At 34.4% G+C, this 25,626-nt stretch overlaps 1 protein-coding gene across 9 annotated transcripts in view; it reads right to left on the minus strand.

Annotated features, from left to right (window-relative positions):
• DMXL1 (Dmx like 1) overlaps nucleotides 1–25,626 on the minus strand; it is a 125,310-nt gene that overhangs the window by 81,581 nt on the left and 18,103 nt on the right. For 8 of the 9 annotated variants that reach the window (XM_026015413.2, XM_026015412.2, XM_026015411.2 and 5 more), the window contains exons 3-13: nucleotides 25,316–25,387; nucleotides 22,008–22,086; nucleotides 17,597–17,729; nucleotides 13,352–13,418; nucleotides 11,927–12,105; nucleotides 7,604–7,793; nucleotides 5,621–5,789; nucleotides 2,132–2,344; nucleotides 1,041–1,294; nucleotides 245–929; nucleotides 33–154 (exon numbers count right to left, since the gene is read on the minus strand). In XM_026015413.2, the coding sequence (XP_025871198.1) occupies nucleotides 33–154; nucleotides 245–929; nucleotides 1,041–1,294; nucleotides 2,132–2,344; nucleotides 5,621–5,789; nucleotides 7,604–7,793; nucleotides 11,927–12,105; nucleotides 13,352–13,418; nucleotides 17,597–17,729; nucleotides 22,008–22,086; nucleotides 25,316–25,387 (2,163 nt within the window). Of the gene's footprint in view, nucleotides 1–32; nucleotides 155–244; nucleotides 930–1,040; nucleotides 1,295–2,131; nucleotides 2,345–5,620; nucleotides 5,790–7,603; nucleotides 7,794–11,926; nucleotides 12,106–13,351; nucleotides 13,419–17,596; nucleotides 17,730–22,007; nucleotides 22,087–23,482; nucleotides 23,534–25,315; nucleotides 25,388–25,626 lie in introns of those variants that run through there. The other variant, XM_072728764.1, reaches the window with a different exon arrangement.

Consider the following 25,626-nt stretch of genomic DNA (forward strand, 5'->3'; position numbering starts at 1 on the left):
TATACACTTAATTTTAAAAGCCATTTACTTACAGAAATTTCAGGATTGGAAAGCTCATACAGGAGTTTCTTGGCATCAATAACAGCTTCATATAATCTCAGATACTGTCCATCACTTGCTACAAAGCATGCACTAGGAGAGTTGCAGTATGCACCTAGAAAGTATTTACAAACATATAAAATTTAACCCTTACACAATGATGTCAGAAAATTTTAATTTCTTAAATAAAAATCAGAAAGCTTACCTAGACAGTAACTGGGTATAAGAGTAGGCAGCCACGCCACATTGGAAAATGCAGAAACGTGTAGAGAATTAATCCGGGCAAGCTCAGAAACACCTCCAGAAAAAGACAATGGCCCAACCGGATCAACCCTCCAAAGAATAAGCTCACTATAAACTGCATTGGGATCCTGAAATGTTACGTCAACGCTGCTTTTATTCTGTTGTGCCAATGAACATTCTTCAATATTTACAAGATCATAAGGTTGCTTTTGGGTATCAACATCTGGTGTCCTTAGTGCATTATGGTGTGATGTTGTCAGCAATAATGGTAATACTGAGTGGCAAGCTAAATCATTAAGATGAAAGCGATGACCACAATATCTGGATTTATGAGAAATACTGAGAACTGTAGAAAAAGCAGATTCTTCAGCAAAACTGACCAGCCACTGATTCAGAGAGCCATCAGCATGCTTTGAAATCATCATAACATTAGGAGTAAAAATGCTTAATTTTAAACTATTAGTTGATTTACTGTGGCCAGAAGAGATTAGCATTGATGTAGACCGTGTGAGGCTAGAAGGTTTTTGTTTCCCTTGCTGAATAGCCAAGTCAACGTTCTTGGTGCAGGCATACATCACTATGCTTTTACAGAGAGAGTTCGCATCACCTGTGGGAAAAGCTACAGGAATTCTGGAAACAAAGGACACCTGGAATTAAGAAAGCAAGCATTAGAACATATGAAACAATACAAAGTAGTGTTACAAAACAGTACCCACATTTAACAAGAAGCATCTCTCCAGAGATCATAGTAATAGTACCTGGACTTGGCGAAACATACCAGGCTGGTATTCGTCCAGCCAATCCACATGCCAAACCAGCAAAGAGCCATCCATGGGATGAATACTGAATAACATGTCTGCATTTTTACTCCATTCAGACAAAAGTACTTCAATCTGATGATCAATGGCAGCTGATGGTAATGGTACAAAACTTGAATTTGGTACTACTTTATCACTGCCCAATTCCTTCTTTTCATGATTTATTTTCAGATCATCCACAACATCATCCATTTCTATAAGCAAAAGAATTCATGAACCAAGTATATACAATCAAACTATTAAGAAAGACCTTTGTAAATGCATTCAAGATGAAAAACATAAGTTTTCATATAAACAAGAAATTGGCTCCCCTTTAAAAATAACTTTGCTCGAGGAACATAAGTCCACTAGAGTTAACACAGCAGTCAGAGGGCCTCTAGGACTGAGTCCTATATTAAATGGTAGAGGACTAATACTGGACTGGAGAATAGATAAACTGGTTGTACCACAATTTTCTCAGAGGTAAAACATACTTCCCTGGAACTTAGTTTTTCTCAATGAAGGAATCAGAATTGGGTCTACAACTCTGGGGTGACTTATTCAAATATATTATTGGAATGTAATTTGTACTTTCTTCATAATATCAGATTTTTAAAAACCTGAGTCTGCTATACTAGCAATGCTCTAGGTATATGCACTTACAACTGATATGACATCTTAAGGAAACTATTTTAAAGGAATACATTTACAGTATCAAATTTCCAGATTTCCTTCCATATATAGGTAATTAATTTTTAACAAGCTCCCAGATAATGTCAATGTTATTAGGCCACAAATAGTCCTTTAAGTAGTAAGGCCTAAGGGCTGACAGAAGATAAGTATAGAGAATCCTGAGTCTGTATCATCCAGTAAAAGAAGGTCACCTGGAACAGGAATACCAACACTGGATTATTAAATTAAATGAGCTAGTCTGAAGTTGTATTAAGCCACTGCAAATTTACATTTCTGATGATAGCTAGTGTTACTCTAATATAAAAATCTTGGCTATTTTCAATAAAACTTAACATTTTTCATCGTTCTTAAAGCTTTACCTTCATCAGATTTTACATCTGCCTGATTAGAGTCTTCTACACTGGCCTCAGAAGATGGTTGTTCAAAACTTTTTCTAAGTTGCTGTAAAAAGACTTCCATGGACAAAGTAAAATGCAATTCTTTATTGTTCAGCCAATGTACCACAAAAGGCCCACTCTTCTCATTATTTTCACTTAGACTTAGAGATGTGATAGAAGGAAGAAGTGGAATGTCTATAAGGAACAACAACAAAACACACACACAATTAATATTTCTATCATTCTAACATACAAAACATTCACATCTCATATTTTTACTACTGTTAAATTTATTCTTAAACCTCTGTACTAGATTTTAAATAAGACTCCCCCCAAAAATAAATAAATAAATAAATAAATAAATAAATAAATAAATAAATAAATAAATAAATAAAATAGGACTCCCAACATGTTTGCCAAGATTATTATTAATGATAACAGCTTTAAAAGTGGTAAATTTAACATAACTATTATTAAGGAAAACAATTATATATTCTCGGTCATAGAACATAGTTTATGTATACATACAGATATTTTCTATAGTTCAAAAAAATTCTCATTAAGAAAATCTATAATTTGTAGACATATTAAGAGGAAAGTTTCCTTAAAAATGGCTCCAAGAGGGGATCCCTGGGTGGCTCAGCAGTTTAGCACCTGCCTTCAGCCCAGGGCATAGTCCTGGAGTCCCTAGATCAAGTCCCACATCGGGCTCCCTATGTGGAGCCTGTTTCTCCCTCTGCCTGTGTCTCTGCCTCTCTCTCGCTCTTTGTGTCTCTCATGAATAAATAAATAAAATCTTAAAAAAAAAATGTCTCCAAGAAAAATGCCATCAATATGTCAAAGGAATAAGTAATTTATCCAATTTTAACAACTTTTTAACTTAACTTATAAAATGAGCTACCTATCTAACTCTAAGCTATATAGATAATGCCGATTTATTAGCACCAAGATTCAAGTTGGAAAGTAGAAACTAAGATTCCCATCTTACACTCAAGGAAGGCATTCAAGACAAAAACAAACTAAAAAAAAATTATTTCTTGGTATTACTTTTCATCTAGTTGCTAAATTAAGTATACTGAAGACAAATTCAGAGTAAATTGTGGCAAATGAAAATCCCTAATAGAAAGGTGAAGAAAAGTTTGTCTATCATCTTAAATCAAATCTAAATCTAGATCATGCTGGTATCTGCTGAACAGTAAAGGCTAGAATGGATTCAGGGAAGGTAAATTATTTCACAGAACAAATTTATTGATTTTTTTAAAGGAGAAGAAAAGTAATTTAATTACCTGTTTGAACAATGTATCAATTATTAGTCACCAATGAAAACAGAATTATAGGGGATGAATGATAAAGGAAAGAAGAACCTTCCTCTTATCCCTTCTATGGGGGCAAGAATTGATAGATATATTCAATCCAATCCAAGAGCTGTTTATAAATGTATACTTATTACTATATAGTTATTTGATTTTTATCTATCCTCTGCTTAATGCAACATTTCAGGAGAGCAAGTTTCCAACACTATTATACCTTCAGCTCCTACCACTATTTCTAGTGCTATATGGCACAGACTTTTTAGTAAAGTCTTTCCAACACTATTATACCTTCAGCTCCTACCACTATTTCTAGTTGCTATATGGCACAGACTTTTTAGTAAAAGTTTTGAGGGACTGTACTGCCACCCTATTATGGATATACATTAGTTCCAGGGAATCAGACAGTGCCCTCAAGAATCCTATTAAGTATGATTTTCTAATTTTCGAGTTACAATCAACACAAAAGAGATCAGCAACGCCCCTAGGAGACCACAGACCTAGCTGTTAAATATGCAAGGAGAGGCTAATGTAGGCTTTTAGCAGCAGCATTCTTCGTTAAAGGAACTTTACATTTCTTCTATCTCTGGACCTCAAAGAATTTCATTAAAGCCATTTTTTTTATGAGAGATCTTCAGGGAGAGGATATAAGAACTAGAATGAAAAGAAGTGTTCTCATGAGCTCCTCTCTTATATCTATTTCTATTGATGGGCAATTAAGTGAAGATCTGAGATTTTAGCCTTGAATAAGAAACACACCACCAAGAAAGGTCATTCCAAATGGTCTAACTTAGGGAAAGGAGATATCCATAGTGTCTAGTCTAGCTGCTAGTATTATTTTGCTTTGATTTGTTCTACATATATGAATTTTCCTTAAGGACTTATTATCTAAAGAAAAATTTTAGAGTTTTCTTTATTGGAAGGTCATCAAAGTACATACTACTTTGGAATTTAGGGTTTATTTTTCTGTAACCTCTCAGCCTTTTCCATTAAAGGTAAGAATCCAAGCTTTCTTTATTTTCAAAAAGGCTGTCCTTCCTTCAGAAGAGTTTCACAACTAATCCAGTAGTCTCAGAGCTGCCTCTGGGTGTTACTGCCAGTATATGTTTTTTGATAAAGGTAATGGTATTTTCCCAAGCTCATAGAATGTTTTAATAAAAATAGTTCAATATCATCCCCTTTCATTTTCTTGGATCATGGATTCTTTTAGAGCTGGGACTGTTGTTAATCAAATAAAAGCACTCTTCATTCCTACTGGAAGTATCTCTATCCTTAACTTACCAGAATATTTCTCACTTTGATTCTGGTAACTAATGAACCACTTTTATTGCTATGTTTCCCTGAAAAATATAATAATACTACAAATCCAGTACTACAAACCTGTTTTCATGTCATATGACATGAAAATAGATCATGCTTTTTGTTTTTTTTTTAAAGATTTTATTTATTTATTCATGAGAGACACACACACACAGAGAGGCAGAGACACAGGCTGAGGGAGAAGCAGGCTCCATGCAGGAAGCCTGACGTGGCACTCAATCCCAGGTCTCCAGGATCACACCCTGGGTTGAAGGTGGCGTTAAACCGCTGAGCCACCCGGGCTGCCCAGATTATGTTTATTTTATGCCTAAGAATATCTCCAAATATACAAAAACTCAATAGTGGTTATCTATGGGGGGAAAAACTAGAGTGGGCAATATTCACTTTATGTGAATATTGACAAATGTGGTCTCATATTTGACTACTGAGATACGTTTCTTAATTCTTCCAGTTATAACTTCTACATATTTCTGCCCTATTTCTAGAAGTTCTCCTAAGATCAAGCATTAGACACATGGTTTTAACAACTATACTATAGTTATAAAATACTATTCTGTGATGTTAACCTGTTAAGTATTGACTCCAATCTCAACTTTTGAATAAACTAATTAAGAATCACAATGATTGAATAAGATCTTAATCACAAACCAAGTCATAGCTTTAAAAAGCAAACAAGTAAACAAAAACCTATGTTTGTATAATTAGTGAGCTGGCTATAATGAAAAGTTAGATAAGCAAGTCACCTTCAATTTTTTACTTATTCAGAACTAGAAGGAAAACATACTTGTTATAAAATTAATTTAGTTAATCAAGAACAGTTTTTGAACAGTGTTCTATTTACCTGTGGCTGGGTTGATGCTGGCTGCAATATGAAAGTGGCAGAGTGCATTGGCATGCAGTGGAGCATTCCTGTGGACATGATGAGGGTCCTGCTGGTGTGGCAGGTATCCAGTATGTGCTACAAGAGCAAGTGATGTCCTCCGACCTCTGCGAAAATGTCTCAGATTTACCTGTATGAATAAAAACAAAGTAAATAATGGCTATAATATCATAAGCATTTATATATATGTGTGTGTGTAGATATACATGTTACACAACTGATTGCTAGACATCATTCTTTCATTTGTCTATTTTAATTAATTTTTAATTCCAATATAATTAACAGCATTATATTAGTTTGAGGTGTACAATATAGTGAGATTCAACAATTTTAAACATTACCCAGTCCTCAGCATGATGAGTATACTCTTAACCTCTTCCACCTATTTTACCCATCCTCCCACCCACCTCCCCTCTGGTAACCATGTTATTTTTTGTCTTTGTCCATTTCTTTTGTTTCTTAAATTCCACATACTTGTGAAAGCATATATTTGCCTTTCTCTTATTTCATCTATACCCTATTTCAAATGAGTTTATGTGTACATACATCTTTCAGTTCTTTTGTGCGGCAAATTTGAAATCTGAAAAATAAGCTTAGAACTAAATTATTTTAACTTCTTTTAACCATCACACAACACTTTGCAATTTTTATTTGGTTTATTTTCTGATAATTAATTAATTTTACATACTTAAGTATAGAGCAATGTGTCTGTGGATAAGGATGTCTCTATGTATATTGTTCCCTTTATATCCAGAGTTTACCCCCTATGACCATAAAGCATTAAACAATATTGTCGGTATACACTAGGATATTTCAAATATCATAGCTAATTTGCAGTTTTTTTTTTTTTACAAAGATCACTTTGTTCCATAAGACAGAGTGCGGATATTTGTTATCTTCATCTTTCATATGATAAAATAATTTCTACAGAATGCAAGGTCACTAAAACATAGAACAAGAGTCTTCATTCCTAATCAAGAACCTCTTTCAGCTATTATTACACATAATCATTCTATCGTTAAGTTTCCAGGCTATATATACTTAATTATATTCTGAGCCTGAGAATACTCTCCAAATTTGACAAATAGTTGTTCTATAATCATACAAAGCATTCAAAGACAAATCACTTTTAGATCACTTTCTGTTTTCAATAACAAGAAAGTAAGGATCTGTATTACTAGTCTATGTTCAGTTAATCTAAACATTAAAAATTTACTTTTACTTTCCACACTAATCAGTAAAATAAATGCTTCAAGGGGCACCTGAGTGGCTCAGTCGGTTGACCAACAGACTCTTGATTTCAGCTCAGGTCATGATCTCAGGTCATGAGATAGAGCCCCATGTTGGGCTCCATGCTGGGTGTGGAGCTTGCTTGGGATTCTCTCCCCTTCCCTCTGTACCCTGCCCAACCATGCTCTCTTGCTTTCTCCAACCCTCCCCACCCCACCCCCGCCAAAAACAGAAAAAAAAAAAAAAAAAAAAAAAAAACAAAGCAAAACAAAAGACTTCAAGTTCCAGGGGGTTCTAAAGATAACAAATGTAGACCAGAATCTAATAAACTGTTCTAATCATTCCTGTAATAATGACGGGACAAATCCCTTCAACCTCTAAACAAAAAATATCAATTATTTTTATAGTCAAATCCTTGCATTCTCAGATTTTCATTTGTTATTTTAGCTAAGTTAAATGTAATCTGCTTTTATCATCAGTTAACCTAAGATTAACTTCATAATTATAAGTAGTTTCTTAAATACTTTTTCTTTCTTAAATACTTTAGAACCAAATAAAATAGAAAGTTTTCTGAGAACTATTTTCCTAATATATGTATTTTTTTCATAACTAACCATATGACTTAAATATTAATTAAGATGAAGGTTACAAAAAAAGGCAATGTACAAAAGGTTTTAAAACTTGTAGGAAATAACATCTAACAAAACCACTTACATCTAAAGCATTCTGAACTCGTTCTTTACTGGAAGTATTTCTTTTGAAGTTATTTGTTAAATTAATTGGTTCGGCCCAATGGCTGCAGTCACCTCCATATAGCAAACAATCATTTGGTAAAAATGTCTCTACCCAAAGGCGACATACATTATCTTTGCAGCAAGTCAACAGTACATTACATACAGAAGCCCTGAGGAATAAAGAAGATTTTATAGACAAAAATATAAATTTCACATACTATAGCATTCTACACAGTGTTTCTGTAATTATTTAAATGCACAAAACAAAGGTACCAATGAAGAAAATGTCAATATACATTTATACAATGCATTAGTCAAAACCATGAAAATTGAGTGCGTATTTGATTTCATCACAGCAAATACCTGCTACCCATTTCTTTTCTACCTAGAATTTGGTGGTTCTTGTTTTAAGAATCTAAGATTCTTCTTATAGCCAAAGAGCAAAAACTGAGACAATACCATAATCCTCAATAAGGAAAAAACTTACATCTTCTTTTAAAATTTCTCTGTTTTATTCAGTGGATGGTTACCATTTGAATTCTTTCATAATGCTTCATGTTGATGTTCTGTAAAGCTACAGGTACACTTGTCAGTAATAAGCTACACTATTTATTTAGTACATTTTTTTCTGTTTAATTAACATCTGCAAAAAGCAGTGAGAACATAAATAGAAAAAAAACATGATAAAATAATTACCAGCAACTTCCTTCCTTACTCTCAACTTTCAGTGAATTCACTGTCTTTCCAGTCACAAAATAAAAGCAAAACCAATTTTATACGAATTAATAAACCCATCAGTGTGAGGAGCTCAAAGGTTGAATCCTCATCATCAAAGACTACCTTTTATTGGGTAACTCATCAAAAAAAAAAAGAAAAAGAAAAAGGAAAGAAAGAAAAAGAAGTCACAATATCCTGTAGTAGACACATATTCAAACATCTAAGATTACAAAAGAACAATCAGGACAAGGCTTCTACCAAGTACCTCAGTAAGTCAAAGAAAAGTAAAAAGGAAATCAAAATATTCTGCAGTAGTCACTTTGTTAAACGTATCTGCTTTTTTTAAAAAAAAGAACTCTCACAAAGGGGAAGAGAAAGGAAACCAGCACATTTTGCATGGGTTGCTCTCCCCTTCAACTCCCCCCCCCCCCCCCCCCCCCCCGCACTTCTCTCACCTCCCCCCCCTCTCCTCTGCCTACTCCCAAGCCTTTCCCCCTTTCCATCCACTCTCTGAGCCTCCTTCCCTCAGCCCTCATCCCTCAGGCACTCTCTGCTTCTCAGCCTCCACACCACCCTCCCTTTCCAATTCTCCCCAATTGCTAGTGCCCCTCCTTCTTTCCTTTCTAAATCCTGTTTCTCCCTCCTTTCCCCACCCTTATGTCTCTCCCTACTTCATTTTTTCTGTCCCCTTCTGACTTCCTACCTCCTTCCTTTTCTCTGTGTCTCTCTAGCACATTCACATAGACACAGGCAGTGACAATGAGATTAAAGGTAGGCCATCAGAAAACAGAAGAAAATACATCAAAAGGCAATACGGAAAGCTAAAGGTTCACAGTGTCCATCCTGGAACCGGCAGAATGGGCAGACTTATGAAGGAAGAGCAGAAGGCAGTAGACGGAGGGACTGAAGAGAGAGCAATCAGAAGAGGCATAAGAACTTAGGCAAAAGCAAAACAAACAAACAAACAACAACAACAAAAAAAAACAAGCAAGAAAGATGCACAGCTCAGAAGCCTGGAGAGGGCTTTGATCTGGGAGCATGGGTGGCTCCAGGTGACTCTCTTCAGGATAGTAGGCCTTACAGACAATCAGCACAAATTGCTGGCAGGTAATATAAGGAGAGGATGGAAGGAATACCCTGCTCTGTCTGAGGCATTTCTCTGGCAATACCTCCCTGCGCCACTTGTTATCAGGGTACCCTATTTTCTCTTCAATGGCATATCCTATTTAGGTATAACTGCTCCCTCCCTCAAAAAAAAAGTATAACCCTATGAAAGACAACCACGTGATGGGTAAGTGTCTGCAACACCTGTTCTACTTTGATATAACACGCTAAGACAGTTTTAAAACTAGCTGTCTACAGCAAACTTTTCGGATGTTTTGAGGAGGGTATAACAAAACTCCCCACTTATCCTACATTCATCAGTGTTTAATTAGTGAAGAAGTATATGCTCATTACAAACACGCATTCTTCTCTCTTCAGCCAGCAGTACCCTTGCATAAAGTATTACCATTTGGCTAATAGTTTAATTTTATGTGAAAAACAAAGCACCTGTATGGCCCAGTGAAGATGCCATATCAGAAAGAGCAACAGTTTTTATTTTGATGTAATCTCTGTCATTATCATGAGAAAGGGTCAGCCTTCCCACCATATACCTGCAGCTGGTAAAGCAAAAGTGAAACCTAGAAGAGCTCCAGGAGATTAGTTAGTTCTTAAATGACATGCACTAAGACGAAAATTCTTGAGACCTCTAAACGATACCATAACAGGGATGCCTGGGTGGTTCAGTGGTCCTGAACCTTTGGCTCAGGTCACGATCCCAGGGTCCTGGGACTGAGCTCCACATCAGGATCCCCGCAGGGAGCCTGCTTCTCTCTCTACCTGTGTCTCTTCCTCTCTGTCTCTCATGAATAGATAAATATTAAAATAAAATAAAATAAAATAAAATAAAATAAAATAAAATAAAAAATAAAAGATATCATAACAGAAAATTCTAGTTCTATACCACTGTTCCTTATATTGCAGAATTTAGTTGGCAAAGATAAAATGAACACAGGCAGAAACAAAAATTGGTATGTCTCACCGGTGTTATCAGGCATTTGTAATGGCCCAGTGTAAGGCACCTGCCTCTGCTCTACTGTGGTCACTTGTAGTAACACTGAGTGAACTAGGTCAGGAACAGATGTGACTGTCCTCTCTCAAAAGATACAATAATTCATAAATCTCTTTTTTAGTATTCTTGTGGTCTAACCATGTGCCAACGAAAACACTTGGATATATCAGAAGAAATCAACCTCTGAAATGATGTAATCTTCACCGTTTCCAGTGACAATTACTTCTTTTGGGGCCATTTATAACTTTTAAAAGGAAAATTAACATATGCCATGGCTCATTATATTCTAAATAGATTTTTATATATGTGGGCCATGGTCTCTGGGGGACTGGAGCAATAGTTCTCAAAGTGAAGCAGGCTTTTGCTAACAGATTGTCCGCACCACTCTCCCCTAACCCAAAGACTCCAGCACATCCTCCTAACAACAGAACCATTACTGTCCTGCTTCTATGCTTTATTAGACTGGAAGGCTGGAGTAGGAAGAATAGTACCTACTGTACTAAAAAAGCTAAAAAAAAATCAGGTATAACAATGATAGAAAAACATCTTTCTACATTTGTCTAAACCCATATAGTGCACAAACAACATCAAGAGTGAACCATAATCTAAAATATGGACTTTAGGTGATAATGTGTTGACACAGATTTATCAATAATAACAAATATACCACTCTGGGGGAGACTATGCATGTGTTAGTGCAAGGGATATATGGAAAATCTCTCTACCTTGCCCTCAATTTTGCTGTGAACCTTAAACTACTCTTTAAAAATCAGTTGTAATATACATTTTTTTAAAAATTTGCATATACTCTGCTGGCTCAAAAGAACAAAATTAAAGTCAACAAACAATTCAGGTATCCTACCGAAGATCAGTGATAACAGGTTAAGGGAAAAACTATACTGCTCCATGATATGGCCAAACTGAAAATGGCCATGAACAAAAAGTGATTTCTACCCATGGCTGAAGAAATAGGTCTCTGTACCTTACTAACTATAGGCAAAAATTCAATGGGGTATCAGGTCTTGCAAGGATCACAGGAAAGAAAGGAAATGTCGACAGGTTTGAGGCCTCATGGTATATACTCTCAATAAAGCAGTTTAAAAACAAAAAGGAAACCAGAGGAGATACACAGAGAAGGTACCAGATTAAGGAGTGAAATATGAAAAATTCCACACAAATGGCAATATGCAGAATGACTAGAGATAAAAAACCTGGACACCTAACACAGAGAAGGAAAGATGTACAACTGTCACTTAAAAACATCTAAGATGGAAGTAAAATATCCTTTCACTTGAGTGAAAGTGTCTCCTCTGAAACGTCAATCACAGCTGACCCAATGCCAGACATCTGCAGGTCAAGGGCTATCTAATATTATTTAATCTTCCTATAGCTATAGATTCTTAAGGTGAGAAGTACAGTCAATGTCACAATGATGTTCTCTTAATACATAGACAAAATAACTAAATCGCTGACCTAGGCATATATTTGCTTGTTTTACGCCAGGAAAATCCATTTACAGCTCGAGGATGGGCCAGATATACAAAGGAAAAATCCACTTCTCCTTGGGATTGTTTTTCTGAACTTTTATCCGGAGAGGTAACAGCTGTCCGCCAGTTTTCTACATTATACCATACCTTTAAAAGACAGTCATCCTAATGAAAAGAAAAATAGAAAAACAGCCACATCAGAATTAAATTAAAGATTCAGATAAACAGCAAAGATAAGAATTTTCTCCCCAATCACAGAAATTTAGGGATAGGAGGGATGGTGGGGCACAAAGGACAGAGGAAAAAATCTAATTCTGATACTTTTCTATCAGCATTCCATAATTGTGCTTTGAGAATTAGGGTGTGTGAATATATATTTTGCAAGGACTAGACCAAGGAAAATGATAATTACCACATAGTATGCTAAAATGGAGCCACTGAGGAAGAATGATAGATGAAGGGTTCACTTTCCCACCTAGCCAAATTTCAAACAAGAAAGCATTACCACCAGCAGGCTTGTGAAGTCTGCTAATTTTTGAAAACAAAAGTTTTCATGAGATATCATATCAATGTTCAAAGAAAATGTTGAAGATGAGATTAATGAGTTAATACCTACTACTATAGGGGGATCCCTGGGTGGCTCAGCGGTTTAGCGCCTGCCTTCAGCCCAGGGCGTGATCCTGGAGTCTGGGATCGAGTCCCGCATCAGGTTCCCTGCATGGAGCCTGCTTCTCTGAGTCTCTCATTAATAAATAAATAAAATATTTAAAGAAAAATACCTACTACTATATAAAATATTCTAAATACAATTAAAATTGCAGTTCTTAATTTGAGGAGTAAGGGAAAAAGAAGTGGACTAGAACATACGAGGCTCTGCTTTTAAGCTATAATTGCATTCCCATGCTTAAGGTTAATCAGAATCAATAGCCTCACTTCTCTCCTAACAAAAGTTCACTAAGGATTTAGGCTACCTCACATCCTCAGTCTACCGAAAGCTATGATCCATGAGAACAATTAACCTCACACAATTAGTGTACATGAACTATTTGGTGAACCAATGATTACAAATAAATAATTTCAAGGAAATATACTCTTCTGACATCAGCAGGTAAAAACATGAAAACAATTAGAAATGTCCTCCTAGAAAGTCTATAAATTATTACACTTGCTCAAAAAGATTAACCACTTGACCAAAATCAAAGTTGGTAAATGGCAGATTTATACCCAGATATATCTTTAAGTCTATGTTTCAATGATATCACATTGCCTTTTAACACAGTAATATTTAGCCAGTTTCTGCTATTTAACATTTTTAATAGAAAATATTTTTGATGTAAATAAAAGGATGAAGCCAGTTAATGTTTTTGATGTTTCAAAATAAATCAATAGCAACAGCATTTTCACAAATTACCTTCCCAGCAGTGGCAAAAAATTCTCCATCTGGTGAAAATTTCATTAAATGAATTTGGGAAGCAGTTCTGTAAATCAAAAAGGTAAGAAACAATTTTTAAGGAAAATCAGAATTCAATATTACTTCTGCAACTTAGCAACTTGCTTCAAACAATGGAAGATTTGTGATAATACAAGTTTCAAACTCAACTTTAAGTATACTCCATAAATATAAAATAAAAAGTATAAATTTTAAAATAAATATAAAAATTATTTTTATGTGAAAACACCTACACATAAGAATCATGCAAGGAATGACTGATATTATCACTCTTTAAAGCTCAGGACAAGAGAATCATAGTTCTCATTGCCTTAGAATATGAGAAAGAGATATCATTTTCAAGTTTGGAAATCTAATTTCCAAAGCCATTAGGTACCTATATTCTAACATATTTTCTTAAGATTTTATTTATTTATTTGACAGAGAGAGAGAGAGAGAGAGAGAGAGAGGGCACAAGCAGGGTGAGAAGCAGGCAGAGGGAGAGGGAAAGGGAAAAGCAGGCCCCCCACGGAGCAGGGAGTCAGATGCAGGACTCCACCCCAAGACCCTGGGATCAGGACATGAGCTGAAGGCACACACTTAACCAACTGAGCCACCCAGGTGCCCCTACATACATTTTCATGGACAATAAATTAAAAATTTGAAATTAATTCTTTCTTAAGGTAGCATTTACCTAAAGATTATGTGCGCGTTACTGGGGGGACTTGCAAGCATGATGGAGTGAGCCTGCCAGCTTCATCTATACACTTGGTACACACCTTTTTCTTCTTTAAAGAGCTTTGCTCTTGTTCCTTCATGGTCTTCCCTTCTGGCTACCTGTATATGCTGATCTCAAGACAACCCTCTCTACCACTGTTTGTCTTTTCTTCACCCAATTTCATGCTTGGATAGACTGTCTTAAATTTATTTGTAAAGGAGGCCAAAAAGGAATTCTGTCACAGTTCATTCCAAATTAAAAATAACTTCTAGGAAACAAACTGAGGGTTGCTGGAGGGGAGAGGGTTTGGGGGATGAGGTAGCTGGATGATGGACACTAAGGAGGGCACTTGATGTAAATGAGTACTACTGCATGTTACTTGCAACTGATGAATCACTAAATTCTACTTCTGAAACTAATAAAAAATAACTTTTCTTCTGGATTTTAAAAGTAATAAATATGTAATAGAAAGTATGGAAACATACATATGAAAAGAAGAAAATGAAATCATCTAGTTTCACCAATATCACAACACCCATTTCCAGGCAAAACCACTGCCTATATTTTAACACACTGCCTTCCAGACCCATCTCTCCATTCTGTCTACTTTCCGTGGTAGGATACAGGGGAGGAGGAAATGGAAAGTGAGGTCATATATACAATTTGCTTTGTAATACTTATTTTAATGTATGTAACGAACATGTTTTCATATCAATGTGTATAGATCTGCATCATTTTACTGGCTATGCTATTGCATTACAGATATACGCAATGCTTTAAAATAATTTCTTTATTCATTGCTGTTTTCTCATTTTTACTGCTACAAAAAAAGTGGTGCAATGAATATCCTTGTATATGCACTTTTATGCATCTGGTTAATTCTAAAAATATTCTTAAAACAAATAATTAAAGGTGCCTGATCTCATTGCAATCCTGTCCACGATTGTGACCTTTGGCTCCAGGTCTTCTCAAAATGGCAGCAAAGGCAGTCCTTTTAAAGGGGAAATCAAATCAGTCCTCAATGCTCCCTTGGCTCAATCAAAGTCCTCAAGATTTTCCCAACTCAGAACAAAAGGCAGGAGCTTCACAATAACCTCTGAGCAGACCCCTGATCTTATTCGCTTTGCTCCTGCCACAAGCTAAACACACCCTTACCAGAGAGTCTGCACTTGATGGTTCCCTCTGCTTACAACATGCTTCTCCCAGAGATATGCTCCCTCGCTTCCTTCAGATCTACACCCAAAGTCACCTCCATTCTTCTTCCTCTTACCCTACTTACTTTTCTCTATCTTGATCTAATATGTATAAAAAGTACTTTAAACACATCACAAAATGAATGTGATCAAACTCAAAATTTAAATGTGTTCCAGTTAGTATAATCATCAGCTGCTCTTAAATAGAAACCTGAGTCCCATGGCTTTTCTACTTAACAACCATCTCAAATAAAGAGTATGTCTAGCCCAAGTTACTACTGTAGATTCTGATCTTGATTTAACTTAAGATTCTTCCCCTCTCCCAAAGGCACCAAACACATTTCAAATAACCAGTTCAACCCACAGAAGCCCTGCAGTGAAGGCAATATAACACTGCTGCTCCCCCCTCTGCTAAACTTACATGAAAGACTCCAGAACAAAGGTTAACTCTTGCTAAAAAATTTACTTTTTGGAAAATCCTATTCCCTTTCCATATGTTAATCCTTTATAAAACCTATGATCCAGCTGACAGGTGCAAAATACATGGAACCAGCTGCTCTGAAACCTCCTTTGGAAACCTTATATATATGAGGTATGCCTTACTCTCACTTTGCTATCTGATATATTTCTTATTACCGTTTCATATAAAACTGACTCAGGAAGAATGCCATTTAACATTCTGTCATACTGGTTTACTGGTTTACAGTCTCTCTCCCTATCTGGTCCCTGCTATATTCCAAGCACCTTTACCACTGCCTGAAACATTTGCTGTATGAATTTGGAGTTAGTCTCTCAAGGGTATAAAAAAAATTAAGCCTGTTGATTCATACTTCCAAATTGCTCTACAGAAAAATACCAACCACACTTCCTTATTAACAGACTATAAAAGTACCTGTTCTCTAAACACTCACTAGTAATAGCTATTATCCATCCTCTTCTTTCTGGATATTTTGCATTTCTTGATTTTAAGTGAGGTCCATCAACACCTACTTAATTTGCTATTATTCACATGTACTACCATTTACAATTTATCTCCTCATTGTCCATTTTTGTTTACTATTATCTGTTCTTTTCTAGTTAATTTTCTAGTTAAATTTTAAGTCTTAAAAATTGGAGGCATTAACTCCAAACTGCAAATCTCTCCTTTCAACTTTTCAGTTTCCTTATTTTACAGAAGTTTTTTAAGGATATGGTTGCAACTATTGAGGTTTTTCTTTCCTTTCCTTTCAGTTTCTAGTTCTGGACACCTAGAAAGTCTCTCCCTAATCTAAGGCAGCAGTTTTCATGCAACTGTGATAGAACATAAACATCAAATGCTAAATTTCCTAGTAGCCGCATTTTTAAAAAGTAAAAAGAAACAGGTGATATTATTTTATTTAAGCTAATATATGAAAAATATTATTTCAACATGTAATCAATTAAAAAATTAAGGATATTTTACATTTTTTTCCTTTGTGTTAAATTCTTGAAATCCAATGTGTATTTTATACTTAAAGCACATTTCAATTCAAACTGGCCATATTTCAAGTGCTCAAAAGTGAGATGTCACTAATTGCTACCATAATGGACATTATAATTCTATATTATTAAAATTCACCTGTATTTTCCTTTAGCATCATTTCATTGTATAGAAATTCAATGTTTCCTTCTTCTGACACTTATTGTGGGGTGAGACTCTAATTTCATTTTCTTCTCCACAGAGCTATCAAGTTTGCCTCATGATATAAAATGACACCTTACATATTGAATCTCCCTGGGTACTTCATCTAATCCTGGACTCTAATCTGTTCCTACATCAAAAACAAACCACTTGACCAGCTCTGGCTTTAGAACTCATTTTAGTATGTTATCTTCATTCCTTTATTTCTTTCAATTTCCCTGATTTTCTCATATTTAACTTTTAAGAGTTTAAAACTATGCTCAAAAGTAGAAATTCCAATGGAATTTTGACAGGGATTATGTTCAATACATAAAGTAACTTTGGAAAAAGACACTTCTTCACAATAGGAAAACTTCCAGTTAAAAGCATGGAAAATGTATGTCTCCTTTTGTATAACTTAGCAAGTTTCTATTTAATGATAATCATATAGGCTTAACAAATTTCTTATGTTTCTTTCTAGGTGTTTTATTCAACAATTAAAAAAACTGGATCTGTAGAACATGGGAAACAGTGCATTCTCTGTATATAATAAAAGACCTGTCACAGAATAAAAAATCAATACTTATGTTAGTGTAGTTTTACACAAACTAAAATGCATTTATAATAAAACCCACATAAACAGGTTTATCACTTCAATCCCCTAATAAATTGCTTACTTGCAATGCCAAATGCATCTCCAGTCCCCCAAATTAAGGTCTGTTTTATCTGGATTTTCATCTTCAGATGGTTTCTCCAAGTTAGCATTGTACCACAGTTGCAAACAGCTAGAACCAGTTAAAAGACGATTGCCTAAAAATAGATATATATTAACAATTTATTATTTAAAAGTATTTAATTAAGTCACATGGTCAAGAGTTTCATATAATACTACAAAAATAGCACAACTTCTATAAAAAGTTAAATAAAAAGATTTGTTGGGGGAGGCTGTGTTTTAATTTTGTTAAAGCAGCTAGAGAAAAAGAGAATAGATCATACAATCTCTCATTTAACAAACATTTAACGAGCATCTTCTCTGTACCAGGCGCTGTCCTAGCCATTGAGGAGGATACGATGACAAATGAAGCACTGTCCTTTTCCATGACGACTTCATGTTCTCGTAGAGACATATTGTAGAGAGACATGAAGTCATGCAAGTTCAAATATATTCCCAAGAATGATTCATACTCTGGTTTATGGTTACGGATAAGGTACACAACAGACTTGGAAAAAGAAATAAGGGTGGAAAATTTCTGGGGTCAGACTGCAAAGCACTTTCAAAATTTACATGGAACTTGGACCTTGTTTTAGGTAGGTGGGAGTTTTAAGTGTGTGGGGGTTACATAAGTGGATCTGTATTTTAGAACAGGAGTCTGAACTGGAATGGGGGGACGTCAACAGATGGGCTTGAAGAGACCTCTTAAGATAATACACAAAAGTTATCTGTATAGTATGTACAGTTTTCTAGAGAGGTAATCCTTAAGTTTCATCATGCTTTCAAAGGCTCCAGTACACAAAGAAAGGCAAAGATTCTTTTTAAAAAACAAGACTAGAGATAGATTAGGGAAAACAAAAACACAGGGAAACATGGTTAGCTAACTATAATAAACAACAAAGGGAAATCATGAGGATCTGAATCAAATACTGAAGTAAGAAGGAAGGATTTGAAAGCCATTTCAAAAGCAGAATTTTCAAGGCTTAACACCAACTAAAAAACAGGAGATACAAAAGGTTTCAAGGACAGATCCCAATTTATGACTTGCATAACTGAGAAGAAGGCTATTGTCCAGACAAAAAGGAGAAAGGAAGGGACACAATTGTGGCCAAAAAGTTGAAAATAAGTAAGGCATTCACTTTGGCAAATAAGGACTGTGGATTTGTGTCACTCTGGAAAGATTACCTTATTTCAAAAGGAAAGTGGGTCTGGGACAAAACACTGACTATCGATCAGAAATCTCTGTGTCTAAATCCCAAATAAGTCACTTAATTAGTCATGTGAATTTGATCTAGTTGGACGAACTTTGAGCCTCAATTTTCTTCTCACTTGTAAAATCAGACATATGTAGAGTTGTTCTAATGATTAGTTATAATATGTATAATCCATTTAGCACAGGGTAGGCACTTAGCAGAAGCTCAATAAATTGCAGCAACTAGATAGAAAATTTCATAAACAAATAAAAACAGCCTAGAAAGCACCAATGAGACATTCCACGTACATATAGTTAGACACAAGTTTTCTTTTTAAAATTGAGATATAACATATATTAACAATTTATTCATTTCAGGTGTACAACATAATGATCCAATATTTGCATATACTGTAAACTGGTCAGCATAGTAAATCTAGTTAACATCCATCATCACACATTGGTTATAATTTTTCTCTTGTGATGTAAGAACTTTTAAGAGCTACTCTCTTAACAACTTTCAAATATACAATTCAGTATTGTTACCCATGGTATGGTCACTATGCTGGATACTACATCCCCAGGACTTATTTATAACTGGAAATTTGTACCTGTTGACCCTCTCTTCACGTATTTCATCCACCCCTCACTCCTGCCTCTGGCAATTGCCAACCTCACCTCTGTATTTATTTCAGTTTTTACACACGTTCTTAAACATAAACTGAAGCTGAAATTAAGGTATACCATGAAGGATTAAGAAATTAATATAGAAAAAAAAAGAAATTAATATAGAATACCAAGTACTTAATCCCAGTTATGAAATGATACAAAAATAGCTAAGGTATGGTACAGTATGTTGACTTGAACACAAACGGTGGAGGTATGAATATTAAAGTAGAGAAAAAAAGCATAGAAAGTCTTAAAGAGAAAAATCTTACAATTTAAGCCACATGCAATAGTGGATCTGGAGAAAACACAAAGGCACTAGAGTCAATTTAGTAGCATCATCTGAAAAAATTTCTTTATATCCCAATACCTGGCATATAGTTAAATAAGTATTGATCAAAACCAGAATACTAATACTTCACTTAAAATATTTAAAATCTGTTTATAGATAAAGTTCACTTGTAAAAATAATATGGTAATTGTTTCAAAATATTACAACAATAACCCATTTCTCAACCAAACCATTACAAATTTTCTGTTTATAAAAATACAAATAATAAACTTCGATGTAAATTTTAACTCATCACAATAAAGAGATAATTATCATGAGTTGTTGTCAAGTTGCTACCACATAGTTAAGAAAATAAGTTCTTTTGATACAACTCTGAAATGACTAAGGAATTTAACATTAATATTATCCTCCAAACCATTAATACTGATAGACCAATAATACAAAATTTACAAGTGACTATTATGTTATTATTAAAGAATTATCACTCAATTCTAATGTGAAATGTTTTTATTGTAGTTACTAATATGACATTTCAAGTAGCTAGTTTATTTGCTAACACTATTTTTACAGGGCTCTTATCATTTACCAAATACTTTCAAATACACTGCCATATCTGATCATTAAAAGCTTTCCCTGTGAAAAAGATATGACTTTAATTTACAAGTGAGTTAACTATTTTTGATATGTTAATTTCTTCATGATCATAAAACTTAGAGTAAAATATGTAAACATTGAAAACCTAATATAATGGCCCCTCAAAGAAAATACTGAATAAAATAGAATCTCAGCCTTTGTCTTATCAAAAATTTAAACCATGTAAACAATTACAATAGAATGTTGTGCTATAATAGAATAAACTAATGTATCATCCAAATAGGAATTTTTCTGAGAGCAGAAGGTAACTCTATTAATAATCACAGGAAAAACAGGCAATAACTGGAACATATGTCTATCTATAGTAGAGTTATACATAAACTGCAATACTAAGCTAAAAGCCAAATTTGAACCCAGGTCTGACCTCTTTCCATTTGTATTTTATGCCTAAAATATACATGTAGGTTACCAGCTAGTAGGCATCAAGTCTATATCCTAAGAAAGAACATTTTAAACCACTGTGATTTTTTTTTAGAAGTATCTAAAAGATAATCTCTTTTATCTTCTAAAATAATTTTCTAATATTCTGAACTTTGTTTTCTAAATATTTTTTCTCAGCCATTTCATCTACTATATTAAAATGCAAGCTATCTGATCTAAACTGATGACTTCGAGTTCTATGTTGCAAGCATGTCAAATTCCACATGTACAAACAAAACCTATGTTCCACTATCTGTAACTCTGATATATCAATCTTCTTCTTGTGATCACAGATATTCACAAAATAATCTACAATCCAACTGTCACACAATCACCTAAATGCATTTCATATCTTTGCGCTGCTTTCGTTAAGTCATTCAACCTTAATTAAGCACCTACTACATTAAAGGTCTTGAATTAAATTCTTATTTCTCATTCAGACTCCTATGAATGCATACTGTGCAAAGGTAATTATAATAATTGTAAATATTTATCCTCCTCTTCCAACCTGCTGCTACCAGAAAAATCATACAAAACCATAAATCTTGGCTTGTCACAATCCACTTTTAAAAACTGTGACATTTTTCTGGATAATTAAAAAGAATTAAGTTCAAATACCTTAATATAGCTTTAAAGGCCTTCCATAATATGTTGTTGTCTATCTCCTTATCACCAGATTCACTCCAGCCCCAATGAAGTCTTAAGCACTAAGAGAATGTAATGTGTCTTGTATTTTCTTTCTCTGTGCCTTTGTGTATTGTGGTAGATTAGTACAACTGGCTTTGGGATTTTTTTTAATGCAGAAATAGGTATACGATACACACACAGACACACGTTATCTCAGAATTCACTTCTTTTTCTCTCCTCCCATCTAGCCCCACTCTTAATGTTAAAATCTACAAAAGAGCTGGTCAAAAAGCTCCTCTTCAATGAAATTTTGATTGTCCAGAGAGAATTAAAGTCTCTTTTCCAAAACAACAGGTATTACAGTGAGCATTTGTCTTCATTTCAGTACAAGTTCTAAAAGAACATAATGTTATCCTTACTTTTTATTCCCCACAATATCAAGCAAAGCAGAATTGAAACATAGGAAAGTAATAAAAGAAACAGCCTAGGCAAGTGATACTTCATTTCACTTAATCCAGTTCTTACCTGCAGGATCCCAAGTTATGTTGTGTGCTATTGATTCCAGAAAAAATTGGCCACTTTTCTGCCATTGACTATATAATTCCTAAAATTAAAAAATAAAAATCAAACACCTCATTTAGCCAATTATTACTGGCAGCTTTTCTCTATCAGATATATATACGTTCATGTTTATTATTCTTAGTAATATATAAAGGTTTTTAGAGGTACAACTGACCATGCAGTCATTTTTAATGGGGAACAAAATGTTCAATTGAGTTGAGAATAATAAGAAATATGTGATGGAAGAGATCATAGTGAGAGAATGAATACCCATTCTTGGAAGTCCAAAAGTTTGTCTTCAGCATAAACAACCAGTTTATGCTAGTTTGGACAACATTCTCCTTAACCTCAGACTTTTACAATTACACTGACTACCTTTTGTTATTATAGTTACAAAGGCTTAATTTTAAATGTGTCTGTCTGTGCTGAGGCTTCCTTCTCTTTTAATGTTTCATCCTCACATGAGATCATAAAGTACGTGTGAAAACTCAGAATACAAAATGTAGTAATGCTTATATAAGTTTTTTTTTTCATTCCTTGAAGCAACATTTTTCAAACTTTTTTAGTAAACCAGTAAGAAATGTATGTTGTAATAGGACCCAAAACACATGCACACATAAATGAAATCTAGGTTTACCCTTACTACATGTGATGTACTCTAACATTTTCTATTTTACTTTGTTTTCTTTTAAAGTCAGGCTGTGGCCTATTAAGTTGAGCTCATTAACCTCTAAAAGACTGAGACCCATAAACAATCTTTTAATGTAGTGGTTCTCATACTTTAGTACAATAACCTGAGATGTTTACTAAAAGTTCAGATTTCTGAGACCCATGACCAAAGGTTCAGGCTCAAAAAATCCAGAATGAGGAATCTGTACTTTAAATCAACATGCCACTGGGCACCTGGGTGGCTCAGTTGGTTAAGTGTCTGCCTTTGGCTCAGGTCACAATCCCGGGGTCCTAGGACCTACATCGGGCTCTCTGCTCAGTGAGGAGCCTGCTTCTCCCTCTCCCTCTGCCTGCAGTTCCCCCTGCTTGTGCTGTCTCTCTCTTGGCCAAATAAATAAATAAATAACATCTTAAAAAAATAAAAAATAAATCAATACCCCCCAGGTGATTCTGATAAAGGTGGTCTGCAGAATAGGTTTTTACCAAACACTGCCTTGCAGGAATGGCTCTTAATCATAATACATATCAGAACCCTCTCTAGAACTAGACATAGAAGTGTCTAGGCATAATCTCACACCTACAGATTTAGAAATCCCCAGGGCAGACTCTGGACACATGGTCCAACTAGTGATCCTGAAGTGCTCCACTCATGAAGAACCACCACCTTAAAAGAATATTCTACAATGCACATAGGAAAGGAAATAACATCTTTTTTATGAAAATCTACAGAGTCTCTAAGACTATACCCAGTAATTATAGATTCTGTGTACCTTCCAAGTCCATTTTTCCATTTGATCCAGTTTTCCCTTTATTCATCAGACTTGCTTTTTAACCCTTTCAGCAAAGTCAGTGCAGCCTAGCAATAAACCAGAGTCTTCTTACTGACTTTTAAGCATTATATTAAATAATTTTAATTAGTACATGAGAAAATGGACAAAAACTAAAATTCTTGATTCTATCCTTCATAATAAAGGCATTTTAACATAACATACTGACTTTTTTAAAAAGTCAGTTACTTCATTCAATAAATATTTATGGAGTTCTATTTGAAATATATCATTCTGAACAGAGCAATCACTTATTTTTACTACTATCAGTTACTAATTCATAGGTTATCAGGGCCTCCGATATTGGATTCATCAGATAATATACAACACAAATATAAATCAGGGAAGGACTGTAGACTCCTTCCATGAAATTTCAAAATGAGTGTCAGTTAACCTAGAGAAAATGTTTTTCATTAACACAAGGTATGGAATAAGAATGCTCATACTTAGGAATCAAAACAGCTGGTTGTACTTAGTTCTGTGGCTTAGCAGCTATTCTAATGGTCAACCAACTAATTTTCTTTGGGCCTCTGTTCTCTTATTCATAAGAAAGAAATAACAGCTATCATACTAAATCAGAGGGAATTTGTAAGATACTAATGAGCTAAGTGAAAATGAAATGAAAAATATTAAGTTATATATATAAAAGTATGTGTATTATTAAAACATGTTAATTCTTTATATTTAATATATTTCTGCATGGTTTTTGACATCATGTCTTCATTCCAATATTCCCATGAAGAATCAATAGCGGGGATCCCTGGGTGGCTCAGCGGTTTAGTGCCTGCCTTTGGCCCAGGGCGCGATCCTGGAGTCCCGGGATCGAGTCCCACATTAGGCTCCCAGCATGGAGCCTGCTTCTCCCTCCTCCTGTGTCTCTGCCTCTCTCTCTCTCTCTCTCTGTCTATCATAAATAAATAAATAAATCTTTAAAAAAAAAAAAAAAAAGAATCAATAGCTATTAACCTATTTCAGAACTGAGCAAAGAGCCTCGTAAGACACTGACTTGCTTAGGATCAAATGGCTAGAAAGCAGCAGAGAAAGCAAGTAAACAGTCCTTGGCTCCTAAGATAATGCTCTTAAGACCATATATATGCTGATCCTCTTTCCTATGGTTTAAATCACCAGTTTAATCTTCATTAGAAATGGGTAAAATAACCTGGTCTATTATATTTAGAACATTAAAGCACCCAAGAAATCTAATATTTATAAACTGTTCTAAATAGCTTTTAGAACTATTTCTGAATATAGTTTTTCATAAAGAAAAGCAAGTATTGATCTATTAACAGTTATATTACGTGATACAATAAGGAGGGAAAAAAGTCCTGGAGGTATGTTAAGACTCTGCAATTAAAACATGTAACTTTAAGAACAAAATACATAGGAAAAAGCAGAACTATATAAAAGTAGTTAATAGTTAAAAGCAGTTAATAAAAACCGAAAACAAAGTGGCACCTTTCACTATATAATGGTGTGTGCCATTAGCAATAAGTTAACTGCAGAATTTAAAGTTGTTGACTCTTCAAATACCCATTATAAAGCAAAATGTCAGAAGAAAAAAAAACATTTCCACATAATTCATCAACACAATTTGGTTTACTTCTTTTTTAATCCAAGATTTAAAACATATTTTAAATATGGAAGTAACACTTAATGTGTATCTTTTAATTATAGCATAATTTATACGATTTATCTGATGATCACTCTGTACTCTTTAAAATACTGTCTTTTAATACTCAATTTCTATTTCTAAAAGAAAAATGATAAATTACTGACCAAATTTTTCTTTTGCTTCGGTAGGTTAACTGGTTCAAAAACAGAGATAACATTTCCATAGGATGCTGCAATCTTTTAAAAAGAAAAAAGAAAGAAAACTTATGGATATGTTAACTTACTTATGAATCAAAAGAGCAAAAGAAATTAGTAGTATATCTTAAAATAAGCTGCCTCCCACAATTTCATTTATCAATTCTTGAGAATAACAGTTCTAAGAGACTACCATACCGGAGTCAGAATTCTAATACTGTCACTTACTAAGTAACCAGCAAGTTAATCTCTCTGCACCTAAGTGTCTCTATCTATATTTA

This window comes from Vulpes vulpes, chromosome 12, assembly GCF_048418805.1.
Source record: "Vulpes vulpes isolate BD-2025 chromosome 12, VulVul3, whole genome shotgun sequence".
Classification (NCBI taxonomy): domain Eukaryota; kingdom Metazoa; phylum Chordata; class Mammalia; order Carnivora; family Canidae; genus Vulpes; species Vulpes vulpes.